The sequence below is a fragment of the Drosophila busckii genome, chromosome X (assembly GCF_011750605.1).
Source record: "Drosophila busckii strain San Diego stock center, stock number 13000-0081.31 chromosome X, ASM1175060v1, whole genome shotgun sequence".
Taxonomy (NCBI): domain Eukaryota; kingdom Metazoa; phylum Arthropoda; class Insecta; order Diptera; family Drosophilidae; genus Drosophila; species Drosophila busckii.
In genome coordinates, this window is record NC_046608.1 from 3,297,799 (window position 1) to 3,324,808 (window position 27,010).

General features: G+C 35.7%; 2 protein-coding genes across 6 annotated transcripts in view; one reads left to right on the plus strand and one right to left on the minus strand.

Annotated features, from left to right (window-relative positions):
• The window catches only part of LOC108606304 (fasciclin-2), a 92,894-nt gene extending 67,996 nt beyond the window's left edge, over positions 1–24,898 (minus strand). For all 5 annotated transcript variants that reach the window (XM_017996294.2, XM_017996297.2, XM_017996295.2 and 2 more), the window contains exons 1-2: positions 24,702–24,898; positions 22,717–23,066 (exon numbers count right to left, since the gene is read on the minus strand). In XM_017996294.2, the coding sequence (XP_017851783.1) occupies positions 22,717–22,783 (67 nt within the window). In that variant the 5' untranslated portion in view covers positions 22,784–23,066; positions 24,702–24,898. The remainder of the gene's footprint in view (positions 1–22,716; positions 23,067–24,701) is intronic.
• Positions 15,218–21,421, plus strand: LOC108606305 (mitochondrial import receptor subunit TOM40 homolog 1-like). Its single transcript, XM_017996299.2, has 2 exons — positions 15,218–15,392; positions 20,129–21,421. Exon 2 carries the CDS (start codon positions 20,150–20,152, stop codon positions 21,317–21,319), a length of 1,170 nt encoding a protein of 389 aa, XP_017851788.2. The 5' UTR covers positions 15,218–15,392; positions 20,129–20,149; the 3' UTR covers positions 21,320–21,421.
• Positions 24,899–27,010: the final 2,112 nt, after the last annotated feature.

Genomic DNA, 27,010 nt, shown 5'->3' on the forward strand with positions numbered 1-27,010 from the left:
TGGAAACCATATGGATGAAAACATCCCAAGGCAACTTCACTGTTGACAATCTTATCGATAATCCAATAGTCAAAACATTGAAATCCATTGAACTAAGCAAGGAAACAAAGCTTCGATTTAATATCTCAATATATATATATATCTATATCTATATATCTATATCTATATATCTATATCTATATATCTATATATCTATACCTATATATCTATATCTATATCTATATCTATATATCTATATCTATCTATCTATAATTCTATCTATAATTTGGGAGTACACACTCTCGTGCTTGAGAGTTTTTCCCGCCCTTAGACATTCAATTTGAAGATTTGCTTGGCATTCTGCTTATGCATGCTTATTTTATTAGGACCCCCCAACAACTTTAGACTCACTTGAAAAGTTGTTTGTTGAACAGCTTTTGGCAAATTGTTTACAACTTTTGTTTTGTTTTTGGCAATTGACTTTTAGCAACATTGTCGAAAACTCAAACGCACGCACACAGCCAGCCAAACAAATTGAATTGTCCGAAACGAAAAACAACAAACTAAATAAGAACAACAAAAATGTTCGTAGCATAAACAATGCAATTCATGTGTCAATTTTAGTACAATACACACACACAGACATAGTATGGAACAATAGTTTTTATAGAGAGATGGACACAATCTTTGGATGCGGCAGCAACTGTTGCCACATTGTCAATCAATGCCCATGGACTTGCTGTTTTTTAATAAACGCTGCGCTTTGTCCTTCGAACTGTAAACAGCAGAATAACAAAGCTGCTTAAAGTAAAAATAAAAAGACAAAGGAAAAAAATCTACAGAGTCTCTGCTAGTGTCATATAACTAACAACTATGTGCTGGCTTTAGAGCTGCTGTTCTGCAGTTCTTTGCTTTTGTTATTGTTGTTGTTTATGAGCTTTTCGATTTGTTGGCCGCTCAATGCGAAGCACTTGTCGGTTCATTATTAGTTTTTGCAACTATAGTTCAGATCTCTCTCTCTCTCTCTCAGTTTGTTGTTGTTGCTAGGCAATATTGGCAAAAAAGAAAACTTGCAGTTTGTTTTGATTTGTTTCGGTTTTTTTTTGGCCTCCTTTGTCTGTTGTTTTGCTGCTCGGCCGCAATTCGCATAATGAAATTCTTGTGTTTACAAATCAATTTGACTAATGCGACTGTTGATTGGTTTTTTTTGCTTTATTGTTTAGTTAAAGCAACACACAAAGCAACTTTCTTGCCAAATTAGACTCTAAAGAGAGTGGTAGTTAAAGAGAGAGAGAGAGAGAGAGTGAGCGGAAGAAGTCAGTTTAGACTTTTATGCTAGAAATATTTGCAGAATATTTTAAATCGCATATATTTTTACTATTTAAGCTTTATGATATAAACAAAATGATGCTAGCATTTAGAGACTCTATAAATTATAAAAACGATACAGATATTGATTAAAACAAAATCTTTTTTTACGAAACAAACATTTTAAAATCAAAGCAAGCAATGTTTTATATATCTAACTATTATTCAAACAAAAAAGTTAACACACGTTGATATTATAAATTTATTCGAACAATGGCCAGTGAGGAATTAAAGATACTACTCTCGAACTTGTTGCAGTGTCTGCGAAAAGTTAACGAACCAATTACCATAGATGGTCTATTGAAGGTAGCCGCACAGTCAAAAACAGATAAAGTAGAAGAAGAAGACACCAAACTTAAGTTGTTCTGTTTACTTCACATAGCAAAAGATATGGGCTATGTAATTGAGTACAATGAACATTATTTTGCTGCCGATATTGCGGATGATATTTTGCCATTGTTAGATCAGATGGATAAGGCTAGTGAAATGTCGCTAAATTTGATTAATAGCAGCTTGAGATGCGGAGAGTGTCCTGCCGCTTATGATCGACTAAGCCAAAGTCTCGAGTCTGTGCGGTCGGAGCAGCAGTCGGAGCAACAGTCAGCGCCGCAGTCAGAGCAACAGCCAGAAGAGCAGGAAAATATAAAATCGGCAATAGCTTTATTCTTCAATGCAGTGTTCATGGCTTTAAAACGCTCTTTGGGCTATTAGCGCACCGCTGGTACAGAAATCATTTAGCAAATGAAATTAATTGTTTAATTACATTTAAAGTACATGAATTTTAAAAATCAATAATCCCTGATTCGAATGGAAAATGACAACTTTAACTTATTAGCAATATGTTATGTATAAAAAAAAGAAAATAATAAATATAAAGCATATCAAATTTAAATACAATATAAATTAAAATAAATGAAGTAACTTGCAACTCGCCAAAATGACGCATAAGCTAATTAAATAATTAGCTATTTTTATATAAGAAAAAATCTCTCTCAATAAATTGTTTAAAAAATTAATTAAATAAAATTCAGCATTTGTTATGATAAATAAAAATATATATATTTTAGTTATGCTGTGCAACAAAAACAGCTTTTATTTTAAATAAAAAATTGCTAGCCCTTTATGCGTTTTAATTTAAATTTTTGTATTTTTTTTGGGTTTTGTGAAAATTAAGCCATTTGGAGTGAAATATTGTAAACTTCCAGAGCCTTGCGTTAAAATTTAGTTGCAAATTCGTTTTTACTTTTTTTTTCGATTCGTCCGCGCTGCGCTGCCTTCCAAGTATTTAGATATTCGTACCCCCAATGCACCATTTTATGCCACACTTTTTGCTCTGCTATCGTTTTCGCATGGCTTGACAATTTGAGCAACAGTGAAATAGCAGTAGAAAAAAAATAGCAAACTATGCTGCAGTTTTAGTTTGGAGAGTTGCACGTATATTGCCGCAGTTGCAACAGTTATCGCTTTGGTTTAGCTTTAGGCTGTGCAGCAGGCCGCAAACAAATGAGTTATGAGTTGCCATGTAGCAGAGTGTAAAAGCCCAAAGCAAAGTTGAGCGCATAAATGTGATTAAGAGCTTTGAAAATTTTATATTTTTTTTACCAACATTTAGTTTAAGCTTAAGCTTATAATTTTATATTTAGACATTGACAAGCGTTTCGAGCATATTTTGTTTGTGTGGCGCGCATTAAATATTTTATAAAAAATCAATGCCATTTTAGGCGACCCAAAAAACACTTTGAAGTGTGCCAAGCATTTTTAGGCTGACAAGCATTTTTCTTGTCTCTCACTCTCTCTCTCTCTCTTATTTTTGTCGCCCTTTATGTTCTAAATCTGTAATTTTGTTGTAGGCGCATAAACAAACCTATAAAAAAAATGTTTTTCTTGTTCAGAGGCGCCACAAAATGTTTTCAGCTACAGCAAATGCTTGTGGCTACACATATTTTTATTTATAGTTACCCAGAGAGCGCTCAGCTGTTGATCAAGCTGTATATATATATATATATATATATATCTAGGGAGCTGCTTGAGCCTAATTGAATTTGCTGTCATGTCAATAAACAGAAAACAACAAAATGTTGGCCAAGTTATTGGAAAAGGGCTTGTAAATAAATATTTATGCTTTTACGTTTTTGGGCTATTAAAACAGACAAATTTTATTTCTGCAGTTGTACATTTTCTATAGCTCGTTGTTTCAATGTCAATGCAGCTGTTTGCTTTGACAAGAACAAGCCATCAACAACTGTGTGGCAGACACATGTTGCATGTTGCGCTGCATTTTGATTGTTCACACCTCAGCAGCAGCAGCAGCAACTTGAAGCCTAAAATATTTTTAAACAAATAATTTGACAACTTTATGCCAAAAAGCAGCAACACACACATGCACACAAATTTATGCGCGTGCCTGTTGTTGTCCTATGAAGGAAAAGGCAGCAAAAGTGTCTTTCAAGTGCCTGTCGCCTTACGATTTATGACACGCAATTAGTAAATGTATGTGTGTGTGTGTGTGTGTGTGTGTGTGTGTGTGTGTGTGGTGTGTGTGTGTGTGTGTGTGTGTGTGTGTTGTGTGTGTGTGTGTGTGTGTGTGTGTGGGTGTGTGTGTGTGGGTGTGGCATTGCATTGTCACCTCTAATGACAACATTTGACAGGCACATAAACAGGCCATAAAACTGCGCGACAAACTCCAGCCCAAGTGAGAGTGAGAGAGCGAGAGAGAGCGAGAACATTACCCATGTGCCTCGCATTGTCTTTTGTCTTTTGTTGTCACTGCCTTTGATTTGTTGCCGCGGCATACAAGGGCGTATATGTTGCTATTAGCAAATGTTTCGGTTGGGGCGTATGCAAGTTATTAGACCTCAAGACTTACCTAGAAAGAGAGAAAGGGGTGAAAAACAAGGATTAGTTTTGTTGGCAAGCAAATTAAGTATATTTAATGTTCATATTTATAATTCGAAAGGCACACTAAGCATAATAAGAAATAAGTTCTTTAAGCTACAAATATTAAATTGTTGAAATTTGTGCAATTTATTCAATATTTATTTCTCAAAGAATTTACTTAATGTAAGTCAGTAAAATTTTTAAAACTAACCGAAATTGAATCGCTTATTATCTCCCAACACCAACACGTTGGTGTAATGAACTCACCAATACACAGAAATCTGCTTTGTTTTTTAGTCTAATAAAAGAAATTGGACTAGATACACGAATACATTGGTGAAATTAACTCACTAATTCACCAATATACCGAAATCTGCTTTGTTTTGTAGTGCAATATAATAAATTGGACTAGATACACCAATACATGGGTGAAATTAACTCACCAATTCACCAATTCACAAAAATCTGCTTTGTTTTTTAGTCTAATGAAATAAACTGGACTAGAAACACAAATACATTGGAAAAATTAGCTCACCAATTCACAAATATATAGAAATTTGCTTTGTTACTTATTCTAATAAAATTATTAAGCTAGAATAAATTAAATACCTCCCATATAAATGAACTTGGGTATGTCTTATGCACTCAGCAATTCACCAACACCAATCTAAATTGTTTCTTATGCGAAAACAGTAAACTAAAGTTCGAGTGTTTGATTAATTCAGCTATAATTTAAATAACAAACGACTTCAATTAAAGCACTCAAATTTCTTTGAACAATTTAGCACATTTTGAAATGACAACCGAGAATGCAAATCCCAGCACGTTCAAAAACGCGACTTTTGTTGATTTATATTACACTTAATCCAATGACTTACGAACTATTTATGTATAAATTACAGTCTAGTCGTGCAACAATTAATGCTTAAGCTGTTTGCTGGCCACAAGGCAGGCACAAAGTATTGCCTGTGATGTTATAAATAACATTTAAGCGTGCTCTAATCCACTGCTGACTTGGAAAACTAAACAACTCCCCACCCCACCCCAACACACTCATGACAAAGCGAGCGACAACTGTAGCTCTCAATTTATAGAAGAGGCATTTGAATTTGTTGGGCTACGCATAAAGATTAATGCTAATTGAAATGCATTGAGCGCTCGCACTTGAGCGCGCCATTTGTTGTTATTGTTGAAGTGTTAAGTGTTGTGCAACGAATTTGTTGCTGCAACATAAATCACATTTGCAATTTGGCAAAGTGCAAAGACAACGCGAAGCAGTTAAGATCTCAAATTTTGATTTTTTTTGGCAACAGTCACCACCACCACCCTCGGTCTCGGGGCTGTGCCTACGCAACATGAGCTAAGCACATTAAGTTGTTGTCAAGACGTCTCTGATTTATGCGGCTGCAAAAATCAAATTAATATTTCGATTTCTAGTGCTAGACACAACCCCCCAGAGCGTAGCGCCATTAAAACTATGCCAAACTTACAGTTGATAAAGCACACCCCAAGACCGAAACCCAAATCCGAAACCCACTTAGCGCCAAAAAGACGCAGCGGTTAATAAATTTGCCTTTTAGTATTTTTTTCGCTGACTCTTAAGGGGGTTGCTGGGCGGTTGGTTCAATCGCTTTAATTGACATTCCATGTAAACAGCATAGTTAACATAAAGAGCTACAGTTTCGATTTCATAAATAGCATTGGCTCGCAGCTGATGATGTCCTGGAAAGGCTCGCAGCTGTATTTACATAGCTTTTACTTCAAGCCATTAAGTCGAACCCACACCCACGCCCATGTGCTGCGACTGTCACTTCTAATTGGAAAAATATGTTGTTGCTACAGTGCACGCTCATTAGTTGCAACTCGCAATATTTAAAAAGCATTTTTTTGATTTGTATTTCTATAAACAAATTTTTGTGCGTTGCTCATTTCAAGCGTTGGGCTGTATATTTAGGAATTTCCATTTGTTGTGAATCATTACAGACGTCCCTTGTTTGTTGCCCAATTAAATTGCGTTGGCCTCTTGGTTTTTTCTAATTTTCAGATCACAATCTGCTGATAAACTGCAGCTGGCTTCTGTTTACTAATTTACTGTTTGTTTGTTCGTTTGTTTGCCTGTTTTGTTGTTTGTTTATGGTTGATAAATTGCATTTAGATACGCAACTGGCAACTGGCATGCATAATTAAAGATGACATACTATAGTTAAGGCAATTTCATTCAAGAGATGCTACAAAGATGTGGAGAGGTAAATAAAAAATAGAAGTAAAGCTTTAAATCAATTTCGTTGCTAAATGAAATATTTCGTTGAAGTTAAATGAAATGTATACAGAGTTTTTAATTTATGTGGCTAAATTTGCTAAGCACAAAATTAATTTCTTTCAATTACTTTAAACAAATAAATGCATTTTATTTATATAAAGTGAGTTTTTATATTTAATGTTGAACACATGAAATTTTATTATTTTGTAATATTAATTTTCAGTGCAAATTTCAAAGCACTAGTGGAAAATATAAATAGGAATTCAGCCTAGCATAAATATAAAAATCAATAGTTTCTAAAAATAAAACACAAATAAATAAATTATATAAAATGCATTTTAAAGGGCTGAATATATTATATATTTCAAACCAGCATCATTTTATACGATCTCAAGAGCTATAATCAAATCGTTGTGCTTCCCTTTAGAGACAAATGGCAATGGGAATATAAAAATCAATAATTTGTGACCAAAATAAATGTTTATTTAAATTTTACAGAACTGAAATGCATGCTGCTAGTTTTTAAAAACTTATAGCTAGTTTCATTTCAATTTAGTAGTGCAGAATTAAATTTTCATTGTCTCCCCTTTCAGTGCAAACTTTAAACGCTGCGCAGTTTGAAACTCTTGCGACTCCACTCTTGGTAATAGACAGCTTTAGCTAGGGTATGGGCGCGCACCTAAAATAGACAACGGAGAGTACGAGCGAGTGGAGTCGCGGCGATGATTGAACTGGAAAAAGTTGACACCTTGACTGTTTAGTGGCCATGGCAATGGGGAGAGAGAGCGAAACAAACTGCAGCTCATTGGCTTGAGCTATTAATAAATAGTAATTGTCATATAGATTCACATATGTGGCATGCAGCATGCAGCATGCAGCATGGTGTAGCATGTATCCACAATGAGCGAGAGCTCATTATTTGTTGCCGCTGCTGCGCTTTGTCTGCTCTAAATGCCGTCTGGGGAATCAAGCAGCAGCAGCAGCAGTTGCAAGTCGCATACGCTCGATTTGTATTTTTATACTCATATGGGGAATAGCTATGTGTGTTGCATGCCACAGCTCTAGGCAACCCTCTGCAGCAGTAGCAATCGTGGCTGACTTAAGTGGTTATAGCTCTTGTTGTCTCTTCTGCGTAAGATATGCGCCTTTGCCACAAAAGCACTTGCGACAATATATCAAAAGCAGCAGCAGCCGCAACTGTGTGAAAGAGACAGCAAGTTAGATCGCGCGAGTGTGGGAAATTATTTTAATTAGTTCGCTTTGGCATAGAAACTCTGCGAATATTATAAACGCTCGCTCACAGCTCTCATAGCTCAGAGCAAACAAAAACAAAAGTCAATTGAAGACTCATGAGTGTGGTAACAAAAATAGAACTTAATGAGCTGGAATCTCTGTTGTGTGGCATGGATGAGCTCCCAAGCACTTGTTGGTGGCTGCTATGAGAGATTTCTCTATTATGTATATGAATTTCAAAATTTACATATTTTATTGCAAGCATTTAAAATTAGCTACTAACGTTTGTATTAAGTTTATGTTTAAAAAAAGCTCGTTAAACATAAAGCAAATTAATTCGTTAGAACTTAATAGGAAACTAAGTTTTTATATAAGTCACACAATAAAAGTAAATATATAAAATAAATTGTCAATTTAGTAAATAAATGCTGTTGTTTTTATAGCTTTAACAAAATGTTTTATTATTGATTTTGTGTGTTTTTATTTATGTATCAATAAATTGTGCATCAAAACTATTAAAATAAATTGCAAATTTGATTTTTATTTTTCTATATTTTCATTTTCCATTTAAATGAATTGCAGGCATCATGACAATAAAAGTAATAAGTATTTAATATATTCAAAAAAACATGCTGTACTCAATATAAAAATGTAAATGAAACTAAATATGTTTTTGAATCCATAAGCAAATTGTTAATGAACAGCTGGCATAGTCATTGGATAACAACAATATACAAAACACATTGAGGCAATGTTATGCATCGTTGGAGCAAAAAAGTACTGAATATAAAAAAGCATAAAAAACACCTGTTGGCCAATCTAAAAAGCTGTTAAGCAGAGAATATAAAACCATTTGCACTGCTTGCCGCTTCGCTTGTTGCAAGCAGCATTAAGACCGCAAAAATTGAACAGCTAACAAATTAAACTAATTTAGTATAAAAAAAATATAAAACAAATAACAGTTGGCCGCATTTATGATTCATTGAGTGCAAAAATGTCAGCGTGTGTGTATGTGTGTGTTCACTTCCGCAGGCTTCACTGTATACAGGCATTATCGATGTGCCTGTTACCAGCGTTTGTCATTTTTTCTTCTTTTCGCCTGTTGTTGTTGTTATTGTTGTTGGTTATTGTTTGCTGTTGTGTGTTGACAAATTGCCAGCTGGCTGACATATTGGAGGGAGCAGCAGCAGCAGCGACAACAACAGAAAAAAGTGTGTGTGTTGTGTGTGTGTGTGTGTGTGTGTGTAAAAACGACACAAAGTCAGTTGCAAAAGGAAGTTGTTTCAACATCATTAGGCAGCTTACAGTTCGTATATTCTATATACGTGGAAAAAAAACGCGCAACAAGAAAAAGGAAGTAAACTTAGTGGCACTTAAGTTGGCGTTTGCTTTTGAATTTACAGCTTGCCACAAAAAAAGCAATTTTGTTATGAAAATCTTGACATAATTAGTGTCAGACAGCGATTAAAGCAAAAGAATAATTTTAACATTTTTTGCTTTACTACTTATTGTTATTATAGTGATTAAAAGATAATTTAATTTTCTCGTAATTCTTAGTTTTTTATTTTAATTATATTATATTATTCAATGTCTAAATTTCTAAGCAAAATTGTTAATGTTTTTTTAATCAAATTATTATTTTATTTATAATAAAAATTATTTATTTTTCATATTTAATTATTATTTATTTTAAGTTTTATTATAGATAATTCTTTTTTTGTGTTAATTAATCATTTTTTGGCTTTACTAATTATTATTATTATATTAATATTTAAAAATGTCGCTTTTTTCATAATTAATATTACACATTTTTAGTTTTATTGAATTTTTTTCTATTATTTTTTTTTATACTTATTCAATTTTATTTATTATACTTTTTAATTCAAATTAATTATTTTATTTATAAGATAAGAGATTTTATTTTATATTTTTTATTTATTATTTTTTTATTTTTTAATATTATTTATAATTTTTTATATATTTTTTAATTCAAATTATTATTTTATTTATAGCTAAGAGATTTTATTTTTATATTTATTTTGAGTTTTTTATATCATTTTGTTTATTTTTGTTTATGCTTTACTGAGTTATAATATATCTATTAAATTTTAATTTAAATTCATTTAATTTATTTTACTATTTCCTTTTCTTTTATTTTATGCTTACTTTTGTATTAATTTATTTTTGCTTTAATTGTTAATATTTTATCTATGCATAAATTCAATTAGCTATTGACTGCTTCAAACTAAATTCGTCTGTAGCTCGGCCCCTTGGACTTGTTGGTTCTAGAGGCAAGTTAACAAGCCCCCAGAGCTAAATTGCAAATGCCACTTAGTTAAGTTATTTGTTAGCCAGAGCAGCAGCAGCAGACGGCGGCACACTTTTGCAATTGCGGCAGAAGATGAATAATTAATAAATCAAAAAATTAATGAGGCCAAAACACGCGTCACGTTGTCCGAACAACACAGAGGGGGCGAGGCGATTGTTGCAACAAAGAGATAGAGAGAGAAAGAGAGAGACACACAAATGTCATCAACATTTTCCGCCTATTTGTTGGCAACAAACAGAATTAAAACAATCATAAAAATAAAACTAAAATAGCAATAGCCATGGCATGTGGCACGGCACTCCTTGCAACAACAAGCACGAGGGGGTAAGAACGCAGCATAAGAGAGAAACCCAAAGGCCGTTAAAGCGGCACGCGTTCCAAATCAAATGACAATGAGAGTTAGCGCAGCGGTTGGGAGGGGGGGAATAGTAAATTGCCAAAAACCTCCCTCATAGTTCGTCAGAACATTGAACTTGCCCCCGCCCCCCACCCACAATGTTTTGTTGCTTGCAACGGCGGCAAGTTTTTTTTGTCTATTTTGTGCTTAATCAGAGAGCAGCTTGTCTAATTGTCTTGACTGCATTTTAGCTTCGAGAGCTCAGCAATTTGTCTAACTGCAGACGGCATAAATCAAATTCCACTTGCAACATGTAGCAAGCAGAAGAGATAAGCAATAAATGAAATCAACAAAACGAGAAACGAAAAACGAATTTAGCATACACTTTATGTATTATACATAAAGTATAATAAGCAAAAATTACGTTGGCGTCAAAGATACGAGAATCCGAATCCGAATCCGAGAATCCGCAAAGCGGCAGCGGCAACGGCTGCAACAACTGAATCAGCAAAATTTAATCATCAGACTTTATGCGCTTGACTTGGAATTGCTGCAGAGCTTGCCAACAGCAAAGGGAGAGGGCAGAGCAGATGAGTTGATTTACCATAAGTTGTGAGTTGGGAGCTTCTCAAGTTGGGAAACAAGCAGCAAGCTTAAGACAATGACGACAATTCGCTGGAAAGTGGGCTTGAGAAACTTGAATGCCAAACTGCCGCTGCTCCGGACACCGCGCCGCGCACCTTAAACCCCTTTAACCTTTTTACAGTTACAGCAAACTGTCAGTTGAATAAATCCATAAGTTAGTCAGTCCCAAAAAACACAAAAACATAAGAAAAAATGAGAAATAAATTGTACGCAATGTGAATGAACTTTTACTTTTTGCTGTGCCACAGCGTTTGGGGTTGTTGCTACTTCAAAAAATAAAATATGTTGCATGTGCTTAAAACATTATTTTGAATAATATAATTTAATAATGCACTAATATCAAAAAATGCGTTTGCCTTATATTAAATTCATTTTAATTATTTACAAATTTTATTTAGCTATAAGATTATTTGTTTAGTCGATAAGTTTAATTATAGCAATATTGAATTGAATACTATTTCGTTTTAAATATTTTTAATTTATGCATTTGTTACTAATTAAAATAATTTTAATTTATTTTTTTTTAAATTGAATACTGCTTCGTTTTTAATAATTTGTATATATTCATCTAAAAAGTTTAAATTTATTAATATTTATATTTAATTTTAAATATTTGAAATATATTAGTACAATATTACATTACCATATTAATTTAATTAGTTAAAGAGTTTCTAAAAAATTCAAAGCTAGCGCATTTCAACTCAAAGAAACTTTATCAACTAAATCAGCCGCAGCGCGAGAGCGAGATAGAGCAAGAGAGAGACAGAGACTAAGAGCAGTAATCATTAATCTTGAAATGTCTTGCCAAAGCAAAGGCAAACTAAAACCGCAAACGCATGTAGATACCGTAGATACCGTAACCGTAATCCGTAGATCCCGTCGTACTCCTTGCGTACAACTCGTCGCTGTAGACTCAGAGACGCTTTAGTCCTGACTCAGCTGTTGCTTTTTGTTGTGTTATTAATGGGTTAAGCTAATTATTGACATTGATGTCGGTGGGTTCTCACTCACTGTTCGCTCTGCTCTGCAACAAGCTGACTAATGCCGAACTTTGCTGTCTGGGCAACAATAACAATCAATTTGAAATTCTTTCCAATACATTTGGCGCGCAAATTATGCATGACAAATGCTTAAAAGTTCATGACTAAAATGCAAACAAAGGGAATGGGCTGAGGCTGAAGCAGGGAGAAGTTTTTGGCGTTTTGGGTGTGGATAAACATTTTGCAGGACTGTAAGACAAGGCTGCTGTAAGCTCACACACACACACACACACACACACACACAGAGAACGAAAAAGTTGTTTGGCGCATTGCGAATGTTGCATGTGAAAAATTGCCATAAAATTATGGAAAATGTGCGCTAAACTATGCTGAGGCTCTCTTCACAACAAGAGAGCAAAGGAACGCCGCCGAAGCCGAAGCTGAAGTCGAAGCCGCCGCCGCTCAAAAGTTTTACCGGGCAGCAGGCGCTGATGACAGCAGGCCCAGCAAAATGCACACACAGTGGTGTTGTCGACCGCAACTAAAAGGGGGTGAAGAGGGGTAGTGTGCAGCAAGCAAGGAAAAAATTGCCTTGCTGCCTAGTTTGGATTTCAATTTTCAGCTTCACGTTATTGCCGAAAAAGCAAGAAAAAAAACGTCTAAATCTCGTTTACAGTCGACATTATGAGACGCTGTAAATTTATGGAATTAGAGCGCGTAATTGAAATAAATCGACTAATAAGAAAAAACAAAATATTCTTTATAGAGTAAATGGCATATCAAATATTTATGCGTTGACTTCTCCGATAGATTATCGAAAAACGTCGAGATACGAAGATGATTCGAAATATTATTTTGTTCCTTATGGAAGAGAATAGACGAACAGAGCTAGTTCAATTCAGTATATCAAACTGATCTAGCATATATAGTTATATAGTTTGTCGAGACTTCTTCTATTCCAACTGAATCAAAAGACCCATTTGCATATACAGAGATTTTTCTGCTTCCTTTCTTCTTCTTCTTCTTTTGACTACATTCATGACGCTTTGGCCGAAAAATTGAGTAACTGCAATGTGGCAAACGTTGCAAATTTAGTCAAGGTAACTCACTCATCAAAAAGTGGAAGATGCAGAGCGCACAAGCAAGCAAACGAAAAAAGAAGAAAACATGGAAATGAACGGTTGGGGCAAGGAGCTAAGCGTGGTTTCAGCTCAGTTCAGGAGGGAGGAAATGGAGAATTGTAGCTAAGGCAGGCATGCTGCTGTTGATAATGATGCCGAGCGGCAGAGAGCGAGTGAGGAGAGCAGGGGGCGGAACTGCATGCATGGGAATGCAGCGAAAAATAAGCTTAAAGTTGTGGAGACGCGTTAAAGTTACCAAAGTGCAGTTGAGGCAAGGTTGATTTGGTTAAATGCTGCAAATTGGCAAAACGTTGCAAACAACGGAGCGGCAGGGGGTGGCAGCGGGGGGCAGGCAAATCTCTGCTTGCAGTTTTTCTTTTCGTTTTCGGTTTATTTTATTTTTTTTTGTCAGACTTGAGAGACTTGATGAGCTGCAGCTGATTGTTTGGAGCCTTAATGGTGGGAAAAAAGAAACACAACGAAAAGAAAAGCAACAACAACAACAACAACAAAAAAAAGTAGTAGACATGCTGCTCTTTTGACGGGGCGTGAACAGCGAACTAAGCAATTGGACTGTGGGAAATTTAATGTAAGAGGCCCTCAAAGCAAACAAACTCAAGAGACGAAAGTAACAGATTACAAATTATTGTTATAAGCTAAAGCTTAAACTGAAAGTGAAATTTATAGATGAAACTATTTGTATTAAATTGGATAAACAAATCTGCAGCCACCAACAATTGTTTAAACAGACAAACAGTCAAGTTATGTGGTCAATTGCATAACTACAGTTAGTTTACCACAATTGGTTAGAACAGCAAGCCAGCAAAAGCAAAAAGAAATATATACAGACAAGAATAAAGTGTAATAGCAACGAATTGATTAAAGCTCAAGCAGACAAAGCGATAGAGAGAGAGAAAAACAATTGAGCCATGTCTCATGCACTTTGCATTAGCAATTACAACTGAATGGAAGTCAAAAGCTGTTAACTGTTCACACTGCGCGCAAAATTCAAGTGAATAAAAAATATTTGTTGAGCGCACAACATGCTAAAGTGTAGCACAGTGTAGAATTCAAATACAATTGACAACGAGCTAACAGACAATTGAATGGACAATTCAAAAGGTAAAGGTTTCAAATTGAAAACGTAGCCAGCAGCAGCAGCAGCAGCAGCAGCAGGAGCAGCATTGGGAGCTCGCTCATTGTTATGCAATTGCAGCTGGGGCAGCAGTCAATTAAAAAAGCAGTAAGAACGAGGCTCAGGCCTAAGACCAAGGGATTAGTTTAATGCAAGAGTGAGAGAGAGAGAGAGAGAGTTGGAGAGAGCAGAAGCCAGCAGGCATTTAATGCTTGGACGACAGTTGCAAGTGCCTGTATCATTGACCTTTTGCCACACGTCATTGCTGCTCATATGTGCATGTGTGTGCCTCTGTCTGTGTGTGTGTAAGACATAATCCAATTAGCAATTAGTTGTGTATGCCAGGCCAGCAGCGTTCTCGTCGTCAGGTTACCTGACCGCCTGTCGCTGCGATGGTTTCATAGATATATTGACTTTCTCGCTGGGGCTCAAACTCGCGCAGGTAGCCAAGTCAGCCTTTTAGCCGGTTTGATTCGAACTGGTGGCTGGCTGGGCTAATGCATTACGCATGCCAAATGCCGCAACAAAATAACTTAATTTAGTATGCCACGTTGCATGCACTTCTAAGGCATTGCCACAACAACGAACGAGGCACGTCCGTCAGCCAGTGTCAGCATTTCCTGTTTAAGCCTTGGCTAACAGCGAAAAAAACACAATTCCCTAAAAGAGACCTACCAAACATTTTTATTCAAATTGCAGTGTAAAACACACAAAAAGAATTTTTAAATTATTGACAAACTGATAAGAACGTTTCTCAATGGCGGATAAATAAATCATCAGCGTACAAAATATTGAAAAAAAAAACTAAAGCTGCTAAAAATTAATTTAATATTTTTAATAATTTTTTCTGAAAGGTTTTCTATCAGATAGAAGTCAAAGAATTTTGTTAGTGATTTTTAGTTTGTTCCCACAGACTTTTCACTCAAAAAAAAAAAATTAAGAAAATACCAAAAATTCTTACAATTAATCTCTAGTCTATGTATAGTTTTCTTTTTTTGTTGTTGCTTTTTCGACAATTTCTAAACAGCACAGAGTCACAGCTAAAAATCATTTTGTGCAACTTACACATTTGGTCGGGTCAGTTAAATATCTATATAGGATATATATATATATATATATATTGTACGGGTAAGTTTAACGCACTTTGCTTTCATCATTTATAATAATTTTGTGAAGAAATTCATTCGTGGTATGTTTTAGCAGTAGCCACAAAAACAACAACAACAACAACTGTGTTTTCATTTAAAATTCATTCATCATACTTAAAAACAAGTACGGGCTGAACATGAGCGCTGCCAACTTAGTAATACACTTTGGTAAGGTAGCTTTAATGCTATACACTATAAAAAAATATTGTAGCTTCCGTTTAACATTTTGGCAGCAGCTCTCAAAGTGTAAACTTTACCCTATCAACTATTTATGCCACTAACTATTACAAACACTTGGCACAACTTTGTTATACCCTTTGGAATTTTTAGTTTAGTATAAAAAGTGAAATGTTGTGGGCAAAGCTGCTGCTGCGCCAGCGGCAAAAGTAAGCGAGCGGGTTGGACAGGGGGAGGGGTGAAGACAGCAACAATGCAACAAGCAAAACAATTCTTCATTTATATTTTCAGCGCATTTTTTTAAATACTTGCGCTCTTGCTTGTTTTTTTTTCTCGCTAGCTTGGAATTCTTTCTGCTGGTTTTTATTTTTATTTTTTTTTTTTCAGTTTAGCTACTTATAATTTGAATGTTGTTGTTGTTCGACGCTTGGAATTATGCGGGTATTCATTTACTACGGCGTGGTCGATTTCTTGCTGCTGCTTCTGGGTAAACAAAATATGCAGCTCGAATATGCCCCGAAGGCGAAAACGCGCTGCTTGCCACATGCAGATAGAAAAAGAAACTGAAACTTTAAAAAAATATGCACACATCAGCAGCATATTTCTTAATACTCTTAATATGCTTACGACATGCAAAGATGCTACAATATTTTTCGAATTTCAATTCAAAGAAAAGTTAGGAATACTCTTAAGTTTCAAATTCAGCATAGAGCGAAAGCTAAGCTCAGCGTCTTAGCTGAAATTCAGAAATATTATTTTCAATTGCCAAATTCAAAATTTAATCTTAAATTTTTTTGTATTTTAAATCAAAAAATTTCTAGTCTATTTTTAATGCGTTTTCATTTATTCAAAGTTCAATGCAAAGCGAAATTTCATATTTCTTTAGCTTGAGAGTTTAATTCTAAAAATAATTCCAAGCATTTTTAATTTATCTTAATATTGCATAAAAACTTTTGGCATAAAACTAAGACAAATTTAATCTCAAACAAATTTGTAGAAATTATTTTTTTTTTTGCAGCTTACAGCAAAAAATATTTGCTTACATTTTTATTTGCGCTGTTTTCGCTGCTAATTCAGTTTATTCTTGTTAGTTTCTCAACTCATTATAATAAGTTTTGTTGCACTTGAGCTTGAAAATGTGCGTTCAATGCTGATGAGAAGTTGTTCGGTTGCTGCGCAGTGGGCGCCATGCTGGGGCGCCACACAATTTATATTTTAGCAAAGAAATGCCGAAAAGCTTGAAATTATTACATGTCTATGCTTGGAGCGAACTTGCAGCTTGCAGCTTGCAACTTATGCGCGGTAATTAGCTCAACATAACAAGACAAAGATTTCTGTGTGTGTGTGTGTGAATTTGGCCGCTGGCAGCCGCAGCTCATTTGCGCTTAATTTATGTGGTCGGCAAGTCGCTCTAAAATTACAAAAAAAAAAAAAAAAAAAACACAAGCAGCAAATAATGCTGAGAAAGCGGTGGTCGTGGGCGTGGGGGCGTGGCATGCAACAATGCTAGCTAATTATGCGCAAGTTTTTGTGAATCAACTTGGCGCCCCAAAGAACTTGCAACGCACCAAATTTCAGTCTCTTGATTTACTCAAACAACGAAAAACCAAAAAATAAACAAGTTGAGACGCAGACAGAGCGACTAAAAGTTATGCAAATATTATCTATGCAAATACACACACACACACACACGCATTGTGTGTGCGTCTAAGTTTCTTATCTAATGCTGCCACATGCAAAGCGCATTATGTTGCAACCCTGCCCCAGCTTCAAATCTGTTGTTTATTTTGTCATGTGGCAAGCTTAAGTTGCATATTTTGTACTTAATTAACTAACTGAGCTCATGAATTTGTTGCCAAATGAAAAGTCGCAGCTTATTGTAATTATTGCTTGGCATTAAACAAAAGCTACAATAACAACAACAACAATAATAATAATAACAATAATTATTATGTGCAATACAAAAGGCAATTGTGCGCCAAGAAATCTCAGCGAGTGGCCTTTTCACTGGATTAAAATCAAAAGCAAAAGGAGAGAAAAGAGACAAAAAAAAAGCGCGAGCAACTTTGCATGTTGCAAGCAGCCGCTGCAGGCAACACACACACACTCATACTACTAGCGAAAGTAGCAACAATTCTTTTTCTTGGCTGCCGCACAGTCTCTGCTGCTGCCGCAACATAATTGGAATTTCCTTTTTCCTGCTGCTGCTGCTGCCGCTTTAAGTGAGCGCGCGCTGAAGTGAGATAGCAATAGCCTGTGCCAGCGGCGCTTGACCAGCTATGAGGCAGCAACACAAGTGGCACATTGACTTCATCAACTTGTGACCGAGCGCCGAGCGCCGAGCTCTCTATTCTTTGCTACGTTTTTTCGCAAGAAAACAAAACTTGAGCAAATATCGTCACAGCAAGCGAAAGAAAGAAAGAGAGAGAGAGAGGCCAGTTCAAGGGTTAGGCCACCAACTCTGCTCAGCTTAAGCTGCAGTGCCTGGCTAATAAGCTATATAAAAAACTGTTTAACAAAAACAAGTTGTTGCTAATTAAAGCGACTTGTTATACACTTTTTTTTTAAAGGGGTTAATAGAGCGGCAGTGAGCAGCGTCAAATAACATAATTATTTATAATTTAGAGCAGCAACTAAAAGCTGGAAAATTAATTAATTATTAATAATAAATTCTGTTGCAAGTGAGCAGCGTCAAATACAGAATTGTTTATATTTTAGTTGAGCAATTAAAAGCTTGCAAATATATTTCATTTAAATATTAATTAATTATTAATAATAAATTCTGTTTGGCCAAATACAAAATTTTTATATTTTGTATGAGCAATTTAAAAGCTGGCAATATTTTATTTAATTTATGCTTAAATATTAATAAATTATTAATAATAAATTCTGCTGCTTTTGCATTCAAATTTCCTGTTTTAGCCAAAATTTCTAACAAAGTGTATATAAAAGTTGTGAAAATTAATGCATTTGCTTGCCTATTTTTTTGCGTAGCGTAATTTTCAATAAGAATGTTACAAAGTGTATGCTAAAGTTGTTGAAATTTGCTTCCAAATTACTGCATATTTGGCGTTCAGCGTATTTTCTGTCTAACAAAGTGTATATTAAAATTGGCTGCGCCCTACATTTGTGCGCTGCTTAAAGAAGCGCTCTGAACTTTTCGTGTAGCGTCTTTTCCAGTGAAAGCTAATCCCGCCGCGCAGCTAATTGAAACTATATCAGGGGCTGACCAGTTGCCACACACACACACACACATATAAAGCATTATACTATATAGCACAGATAGCGGTTAGTCTCATAAGTAAGTGTACATTAATGTTGCCTTTGCCGTAAGCCGAGATTAATGCACTTACCGCACTTGCAACATGCCACACACACCAGTTTATTTATTTATTTTCTTTTTATTTTTATTTTTGCTGCCCAGTCGGCTTTTTGTTCTATTGTCGGCGCATTTAGTAAATCCGCTTCAAAGGGAAAATGAAATGTCGTCGTACATCGTCAACAAAGTTGCTTTAATTAATTCAATGTTTTCTTTTCAACAATATTCTTTTTTTTTGCTTACTTGTTAGAATTTGTCGTTTATGTGTGTGTGTGTGTGTGTGTGTGTCTAAAGTCCGGTCTGCAGCCGGATAGAAAGGTTAGCTTAATACAAAAGACATGCTGACGATTTAAAAATGAACATTCTTGTTTTTACAATAAAGCGTACAATGGGCATAAAGAAGAAGAAGAAGAAGAAGCGGCGCAAGTGCGTTCGGGGCATATACCCACTAAAAAGTGTTGAAAATGAAAAGCAAATGCTTTCCCTATTATCAACAATGACTTGCAGCAATTGTTAATAACTGCTTTTAAATGAAAGATTGAACATATAGCAAAGCAATTAAATAGTTTTGATAGTAAAAATGGTATTAAAATTAACTGTATAAATACTATTTTCATTATGTTGAACAATATAAAAAATAATAATTTATTTATTTTATTTACTTAAGGGCTTTAAAAAATATTAAATAGATATTATTTATTTATTTTATTTATTTAAGGGCTTTAAAAAATATTAAATAGCTAATTTATTTATTTTATTTATTTAAGGGCATTAAAAAATATTAAATATATATTATTTTTTATATTTTCAATTATGCTAATTTAAAAGAATATTTGCTTTTTAAATTTTTCTTATTTTTTAAACTGAAATTGAAATTCTTTTAGCTCAACTAATTATTTTTAAAGCTTTTAAAATAAATTAAGCAACACTATTAATACATTATTTCTTTAAATGTATAATATATTATAGGCCAAGAGCTTATATTAAAATAATAATATTTTGTGCAGCTCAAAAATGAATTTATAAAAATTCAACAAATATAAAACTCATTGCTATATTTTATTCGAGTCTAGCCTTTAGTTGAGTTTAGGGTATTTTGGCTTAAGCAGGCAGCAACAAATGTGATTCGACAAATTAAGCGGATGTACTAATTGCCTGACGCTTTTATTAGAAAAAAAAAGTTTCCCAAGCAGACAAACTAATGAGCAAACAAATTTCAGAGTTTACAGAGAGCAGAGACCATGGGCAATATACAACAACAACAACAGCAGCTGGGAGCGCAGAATTCGTCGTCGTCGTCGTCGTCGTCGTCGCCGGAGCGTTTGGGTAAGCACAAGTTTTATAGATTTCTGGGCATACGCTTGGCCAACGAGGGCGACGGCTATGAGGATGAGAAGCGAGCTCTAAACTGGAAGCTGGATCGACTCAATGAGCAGCTGCGCAAGGAAGAGTATCCCAAGTCGGTGACGCTGGCAGCGCTGCCCAGCGCTGAGCTGGCGGAGCACAAAACGCAGGCGCCAGCGAAGACATCAAAGCTACGTCAACCTGGCACCGTGGCCGAGTTGCATCGTTGCTGCCACGACATGTTGCCGCAGTGCTTCGAGGGCTTTCGCCTGAATGTGTCGCGTGCACTGGGGCACAGCTCGGTGGCAGTTGGCCATATGTTGCAAGTGGGCCATAAGCCGCAACTTGCCGCCTGCCAGTTCAATGTGAGCTACAGCGGCGACTCACTGCAGCCGTCGAGCGGCGAGAGCTATCCGCTGCTGCTGGGCGAACTGGATGCACGTGGCAATGCCACAGCCACTGTGATGCACTATCTGACGCAGCGGCTGCGTGGCAAGTTCACGGCGCATATTGCGGACTCGGCGTTGCAAAGCTCGCGTTTGTTTTTCGACTATTTCGGCGACACTTTCAGTTGCACCTGCGTGCTCAGCAACATTGACGTGCAACAGCGCATGGGCGTCTTTGTGGCAAGCTACTTGCAACAGCTGACGCCACGCCTGGCGCTCGGCCTGGATTTTATCTATCAGCGTGAGGACATCGTGCCAGGCGGCCAAGCAGCGCTGCTCTCCGCCGTTGGACGCTACCAGGAAGGCAACAAGCAATGGTCCGCCATGTTCAGTTTGAACGCCCTCGAGCTTTGCTATAGCCAAATATATGGCGAGAATTTGGGCGCCAGCGTTCAACTGCAGGTGAACATCTTGAAGCGTCAGGCCATCTCACGTTTGTGCTATCATTGCTACATGTCCAGGCTCTGCTTCAGCTTTCGCGGCGGCATCGATACGCGCGGCGTCATCAGCGCCGTCTGCGAGAAGCGCCTCGAGCCGCTGCCCGTTGTCCTCGAGCTTAGCGCCAAGATGAATCATGTGACCAACCGCTTTCGCTTTGGCCTGGGGCTAGTCATGGGTTAACCACAACCTAAACAACAATTCTCTCTCTCTCTCTCTCTCTCTCTGTCTCTAACTTCAATATAATAAAACTGCAAGTCTTGTTTGTTATGTAAGAAAATCTAATAATTAAATAAGCTCAGAAATTATTTTGCCAACAACTAGCATGAATAAATCAATAATTAATTCATTGTTAAATAATTCTATTTAATTTTTCAATGCTGAATGCATCAATGCTCAATTTTTTGCGCTTGAAGTTTATTTTATAATAAATAAATAAATAAAACTTTTTCCCCTGAGCTAAATATTAATTGCCCACAAATTTATAAGAGTCGCTAAGGAGCGTTCACATAAAATAAATATAAAATATTTCAAAGCCCAAGAGTGTTTTGTTTCCTAAAATTTCTAAAATATTCTATTTGCATTTTAGTGTTTGGTAATATTTGCTTAATAGAGTTTCGTATAAGAAAAATTGCAAATATATTTTATTCCCAAATGTGCATTTCATTTAATCTTTCAATTATACAAATTAACTAGCATTATTATTAATTTCTAAGCACGGTTTTTCAAAACTTTGCCAGCGCATAATTTATAAATTTTAATTTTGTTTTTTTTTTTTATAATTTAAATTCTTTGCTCTTTGTGCAACTTTATTGTCCAACTTATTTTCCATTGACTAGCTTAGCTATTGCTGCTTAAAACTCATTAAGATTTTTTATTTTTTTTTTCCAAGTTATATTATTTTATAGTTAGTAGCAAATGGACGCTCTAAACTTAAGACAAGCCTTAACACCTTGCCTATGCCTTTAGTTACTTTTAATCTTTCTTTAATTTTTGCACAATAATTATCTAAATTACTGCGTTTGCTCAGCTGACTTGCGAAAGATTTTTTACAATCTGAAGTTTCGTAAGTTTTACGCTAATCTCAATGCAAATTCTGCGCTATCATCTGTATAAATATAAAAAAAAAAATTATTTATAATATTTGCATAGCATGTACGTCTAAGTCTGGAGTTCTTTCTGATTTATCTTTCGCTGTATTGTGCAAATATTAACACTGAAGAGATAAGCAAATGTAAAGGTTGAGAGCCTGTTATTTAATTTTTGTGGTTTGGCTTATTTGTTTAAGGCTATCAGCTGGGCAAGGGATTTTGAATCTTAGCTATAAAGATATCAGTTTATTAGATTAGGCATTTTCTTTTTTTTTATATCTAGCTGCAGACCCCAAAATGACTTATGTGCGTGTTTAATTCTCAATTTAGCAGCTTTCGGGCACATTAAAAATTTGTTGCTCAATACAATTTTCTATTTTCTTCTATTCAAGGCAATTTACAACTTCATTGCAGTCGAGCCGAGTGTCTAATTATAAGATTGCAAAAATTCAAAGCAAGGGGCAAGGGGCATGGGGGGAACGGACTTACCTATAGTCAAGCAGCTGCAGAGCAGCGCATAGAGAGCGGCTAGTGCCACTCGCCGTTGTTGGCCCATTTTAGCTGATTTCGCTTTGATTTTGTTGTTGTCAATATTGCTGCTCGTCGAATTTGCAATTTTGCTTAGGCTTGTGTTGTTGTTTTTACGCGTTGCAGTTAGTTTATGTTTATGCCACACAAGAAAAAAAATTGTATAAAAAATTTACAGTTTGCTTGCAATTCTTTGCGCACTAATTTGAGACACAAGCGAGAGAGTACACTTAACGAGTTTTAATTAGGAATGCACTAAATATTTTTAATTGTTTATGTTGCTTGAGTTTTTAATGTGCTGCGTCGTGTATCTGCAAAAATAAGAAACAATGGATTAGTAAGTATAAAGTAACGAGTGCTAAAGCTAAAGCCAAATTGCATTTGCCGGCGCTCTGCTGACGTTATTTGACTTTAGGCATTGCGCCAAAAACTGCTGCTACCATTTTTATTTTTCAAAAGGGTGCAAAGCAGATAACGAACCAAAAACTAAACAATATAGTAAAAGAAAAGAGCACGCAGTGCGTCACACACGAGCGAACACTGCAACCGGCAACTTTAACTTGCATGCATGTGTGACAGAAAAAAAGAAGAAGAAAAACCTGCTGCTGACGCTGGCGGCGCGGCGCGTCGCTGCTGCTGCTTGGCCAGTTTTGTAACGGAAATTGGTAACCTGCCTGCAGTCGAACCACGTCGCTGACTAAGCGTCGCTCAAGTCAGCAGCGCACGCTCACACGCATACATAAGCAGCTTTGGAGAAGAGAAGAGAGAGAGAGCGAGCCCCAAACGTTTGATGCTTATCGTCGCGACGACTAACTGCAAGCGTCGCTGTCTAGTCGCTGCGTACGTGTGTGTGCGTATGTGTGTGCTTAGCTTAAAGAGAGTGTGTGCTTAGCTAAGAGCGAGCGTGAGTCAATTAACTGAGCTTTAAAGCAAGAGCGCGGTGCGCTCATATTTTATTTTTTACGTATGCCTACATTTGTGTGTGTGTGGCTACTGCTAAATTTTTTGATAAGCCCCTAGATAAAGCATTCACCTAAACTGACTCACTCAAAACATAAAACAAACTCCCAAGCGCTGCAACTGCAAGCGAAATGCTTTGAGAATTGCAACAGGTTTGAGCCAAAATTGCAAACACAACAGCTCGCCATTTATTTATTCATACACACACACACACACATTGACACTTTAAACTTCTTTGAGTTTTGCTGAATATGCAATCAATATTTTGTACTAACTGTAACCTTGACATTATTTTTTTGGCTTCCAAGTAATTCTATAGCTGCCGCACTTAATTTAATTAGCGACGTCAGTAAATTTGTCAACTGTTTTCAATTGTTTTTACTTTTTTTTTTTTAGTTTCGCTGCCTGCGCTTTGTTCGGCTTGCTCAACATATTAAACACGTTAATAACGCACAAAAGGCAAAAAGCAAACAAACTGTAAGCGTCATTCTCATTACGCCTCAAAAACCTGTTTTCTTTTTATCTTTCTCATACGTTGTGTGGGGCTCGCTTGTTGTTTGTCTAAACTTTTTATGTTAACAACATTTGAGAGCATTGAATGCAGTTTTTAAGTTTTTCTATTTTATTGTTTTTATGCTTTAGTTTATTAACAATCAAACAAAAAATACAAGTTTGCTTTTGAAACTTTTGGCACGTGATTCAGTTCACAAAAATTATAGCAACGTCTGCTTAAATAAATCAAACAAGAATCCACTTAGACTTTTTTTCATATTTCAACTTCTCAGCATTTATGTCACACATTTCTAGCTTTTGCTTATTTTTATCTTTTTATATGTTTCTCTGTTTATTTTTAAATGTTGCGGAAACGCAACTAGCCGCCGTTATTTTTTGCTTTGCACTTTTAACCAAAACACAAACTCAAAAAAAAGAAATAATAGCAACTGTTAGAAGCGTTACAAAATGTAATAAATAAATATGAGTATTACCAATAATTCATTGTTTAAATGGCACGCAAAGCACAACACAACGATAAAGGTTAAGAACTCGCGGACCGTGTTTTTGTCTAAGTGTGTGTGAGTTTGTTGCCACAGTTAACACCAATTGACGAGAAAAACTCACGAAACAGCGCCAAAGCGTTTTCGAGACACAAGCCAAGAGCTCCGAGCAAACACGTCCGTTCGGTTTGAATGCAAAAATGCTTCTGAACTCGAGAGAGTGCGCGCGCTCTTTTCCATGAATTCAATTGGTGGTGGTGAGACTGATGTGCCCAACACACAGCGAACGACCCAGTGACGCATCGCTCGCTCTGCTGTCGTTCGTTAAGTAAGCGAAACGTAAGCTATGTCGCAATGGTATTTTACCCCGCTGGGTGGTTGGTTGGTTGGTGAGTGCGGAGAGCTTCGTGAGAGGAGCGCGTGGAACGCGAATGATCGTGACAAGCAGCAGTAGCTGAAGCAACACTTGGCAACAGTGCTGACAGTATTTTATAGCTTTAAATAGCTGTGGCTACAAAATTGCTAGAAATAGCTAAAAGTGCAAAACTTGTAACTTTAATTGCTAATTAATTTTAAGCATTTTAAAAAATAGTATTAATATAAATAAGACTTTTAGTGAAATTATTGTTTTTGCAATTTGCAAAATGGCACAGGACGTCACTCCTTTTTTAAATTGTGTGCTTAACTACAATACAAAATTTATACATTTTTATAAAAAATATTTTATATATATAAATTTCTGCCTTTTATAAGTTTGAATTGGAATGACTATAACTTTTGGCAAGTTGATGCTACCATTTAAATTACTTAACAATTTTAAGCAGCTTAAAGTGTCGCTGCTTTAGTTATATTTTTTAAATACAATTCCTATATTTCGCAACCCTAGTATCCAAAATGTTATTTGTAAACAATTTAAGGCATTGACATTTACTATTTGACGAGCATAATTTTACAAAAATAAAAAAGGTTAGTGATATGCCATTCAGAATTATTTTTAGCTATAAAATTGCTAAAATGGCAGCACTGTTTGGCACAGTTGTCAACTTGGCTTTATTTTAATTATTTTTTCTAATTTGCAGAATACAAAATAAATATGAAGCCTTAATTTTAAAAATAAAAATTGGCATTTCATTTAAAAGGGACTGCATATTTATAACCAAATTAATTTTTTACATATGAAAATGCAAAAAAAAACTGTAGGATATGTGCTAATATTTTGTAATTAATTATATATTCAAATTTAATTCTTTTCTGGGTTACCTATGTGGCTGTTCGATTAACTGTTTAAGATTATCCGTTGCTTTTAAAAAATTATTAAAGTACTAACAAGTTGGGAAAACATTTGGTGTTAATGGGACAACAATTTTCCCAAGTACATATATGAATGAAATTGCTTTAAAATGCTGAGTGTACGAATAACTGTGACCGTGACTGTAGCTGTTGTTGTTTTGTTTTTGTTTTTGGCAATTTAGTAAATGCAATTGCGTATCTGACAGATGCGAATGCGATTCGCCAAAGATACGAATTACAGCGTTGCAACAGCAGTTATGTATCTGTATCTTTGTTATCTCGCTTCAGTTAGATGTGGCTTTCATTCTTGTTGTTGTTGTTGTTATATGGGCATCGCCTAGCAATTTATCAGCACACATATACACATCGAGAGTTAGAGACGCCGCCCTGGGTTAACCCCCGCACCCCGCTAAAGCATCAATAAGTGATTTATTGCATTGTTATTTTGTGACCTGATGCGCTTTTATTTCATTTGATTTCGTTTTATTTTATTTATTGCACAGGCAACAACAAATTCAAGTGTGTTAATTTTATTGTCGCAATTTCTAATGCATTTGCTATGCGTGTGCGCCTTTCTCTCTCTCTCTCTCTCTTTCTGTGGTGTGTGTGGGAATAATGTTCATCTTTCAATTTGAATTGCAGTTGGAATTGGTTTATAATAATAATAAAAAGATAAAAGGTTACGGGTGGTCTGCGCCTCAGTCTGTGACCAACTCGGTTAACAGCCAGCCAGACCAGCAGATAGGTATCTGCATTATCCCGGTTTAGACAACAGTCATCAACTTAGCCTGCAGCCCTTGAAATTTTCAAACTCCGCTCGTATCTCAAATTGCAGGCCTAATGATTATAAAATTGTTAATAACTCAATAAGCAATTAAAGGGCAACCTCTCCTTGCGTCTCAATTGCCATTTTCCTTTTCACATTCTGATTCTTTTCTTTAGTTTTTTGATGTCTTTGTGGCCACAAAAGTCGTTGACGGACAAGTTTCTGTTTCTGTCTGCACTAGTTT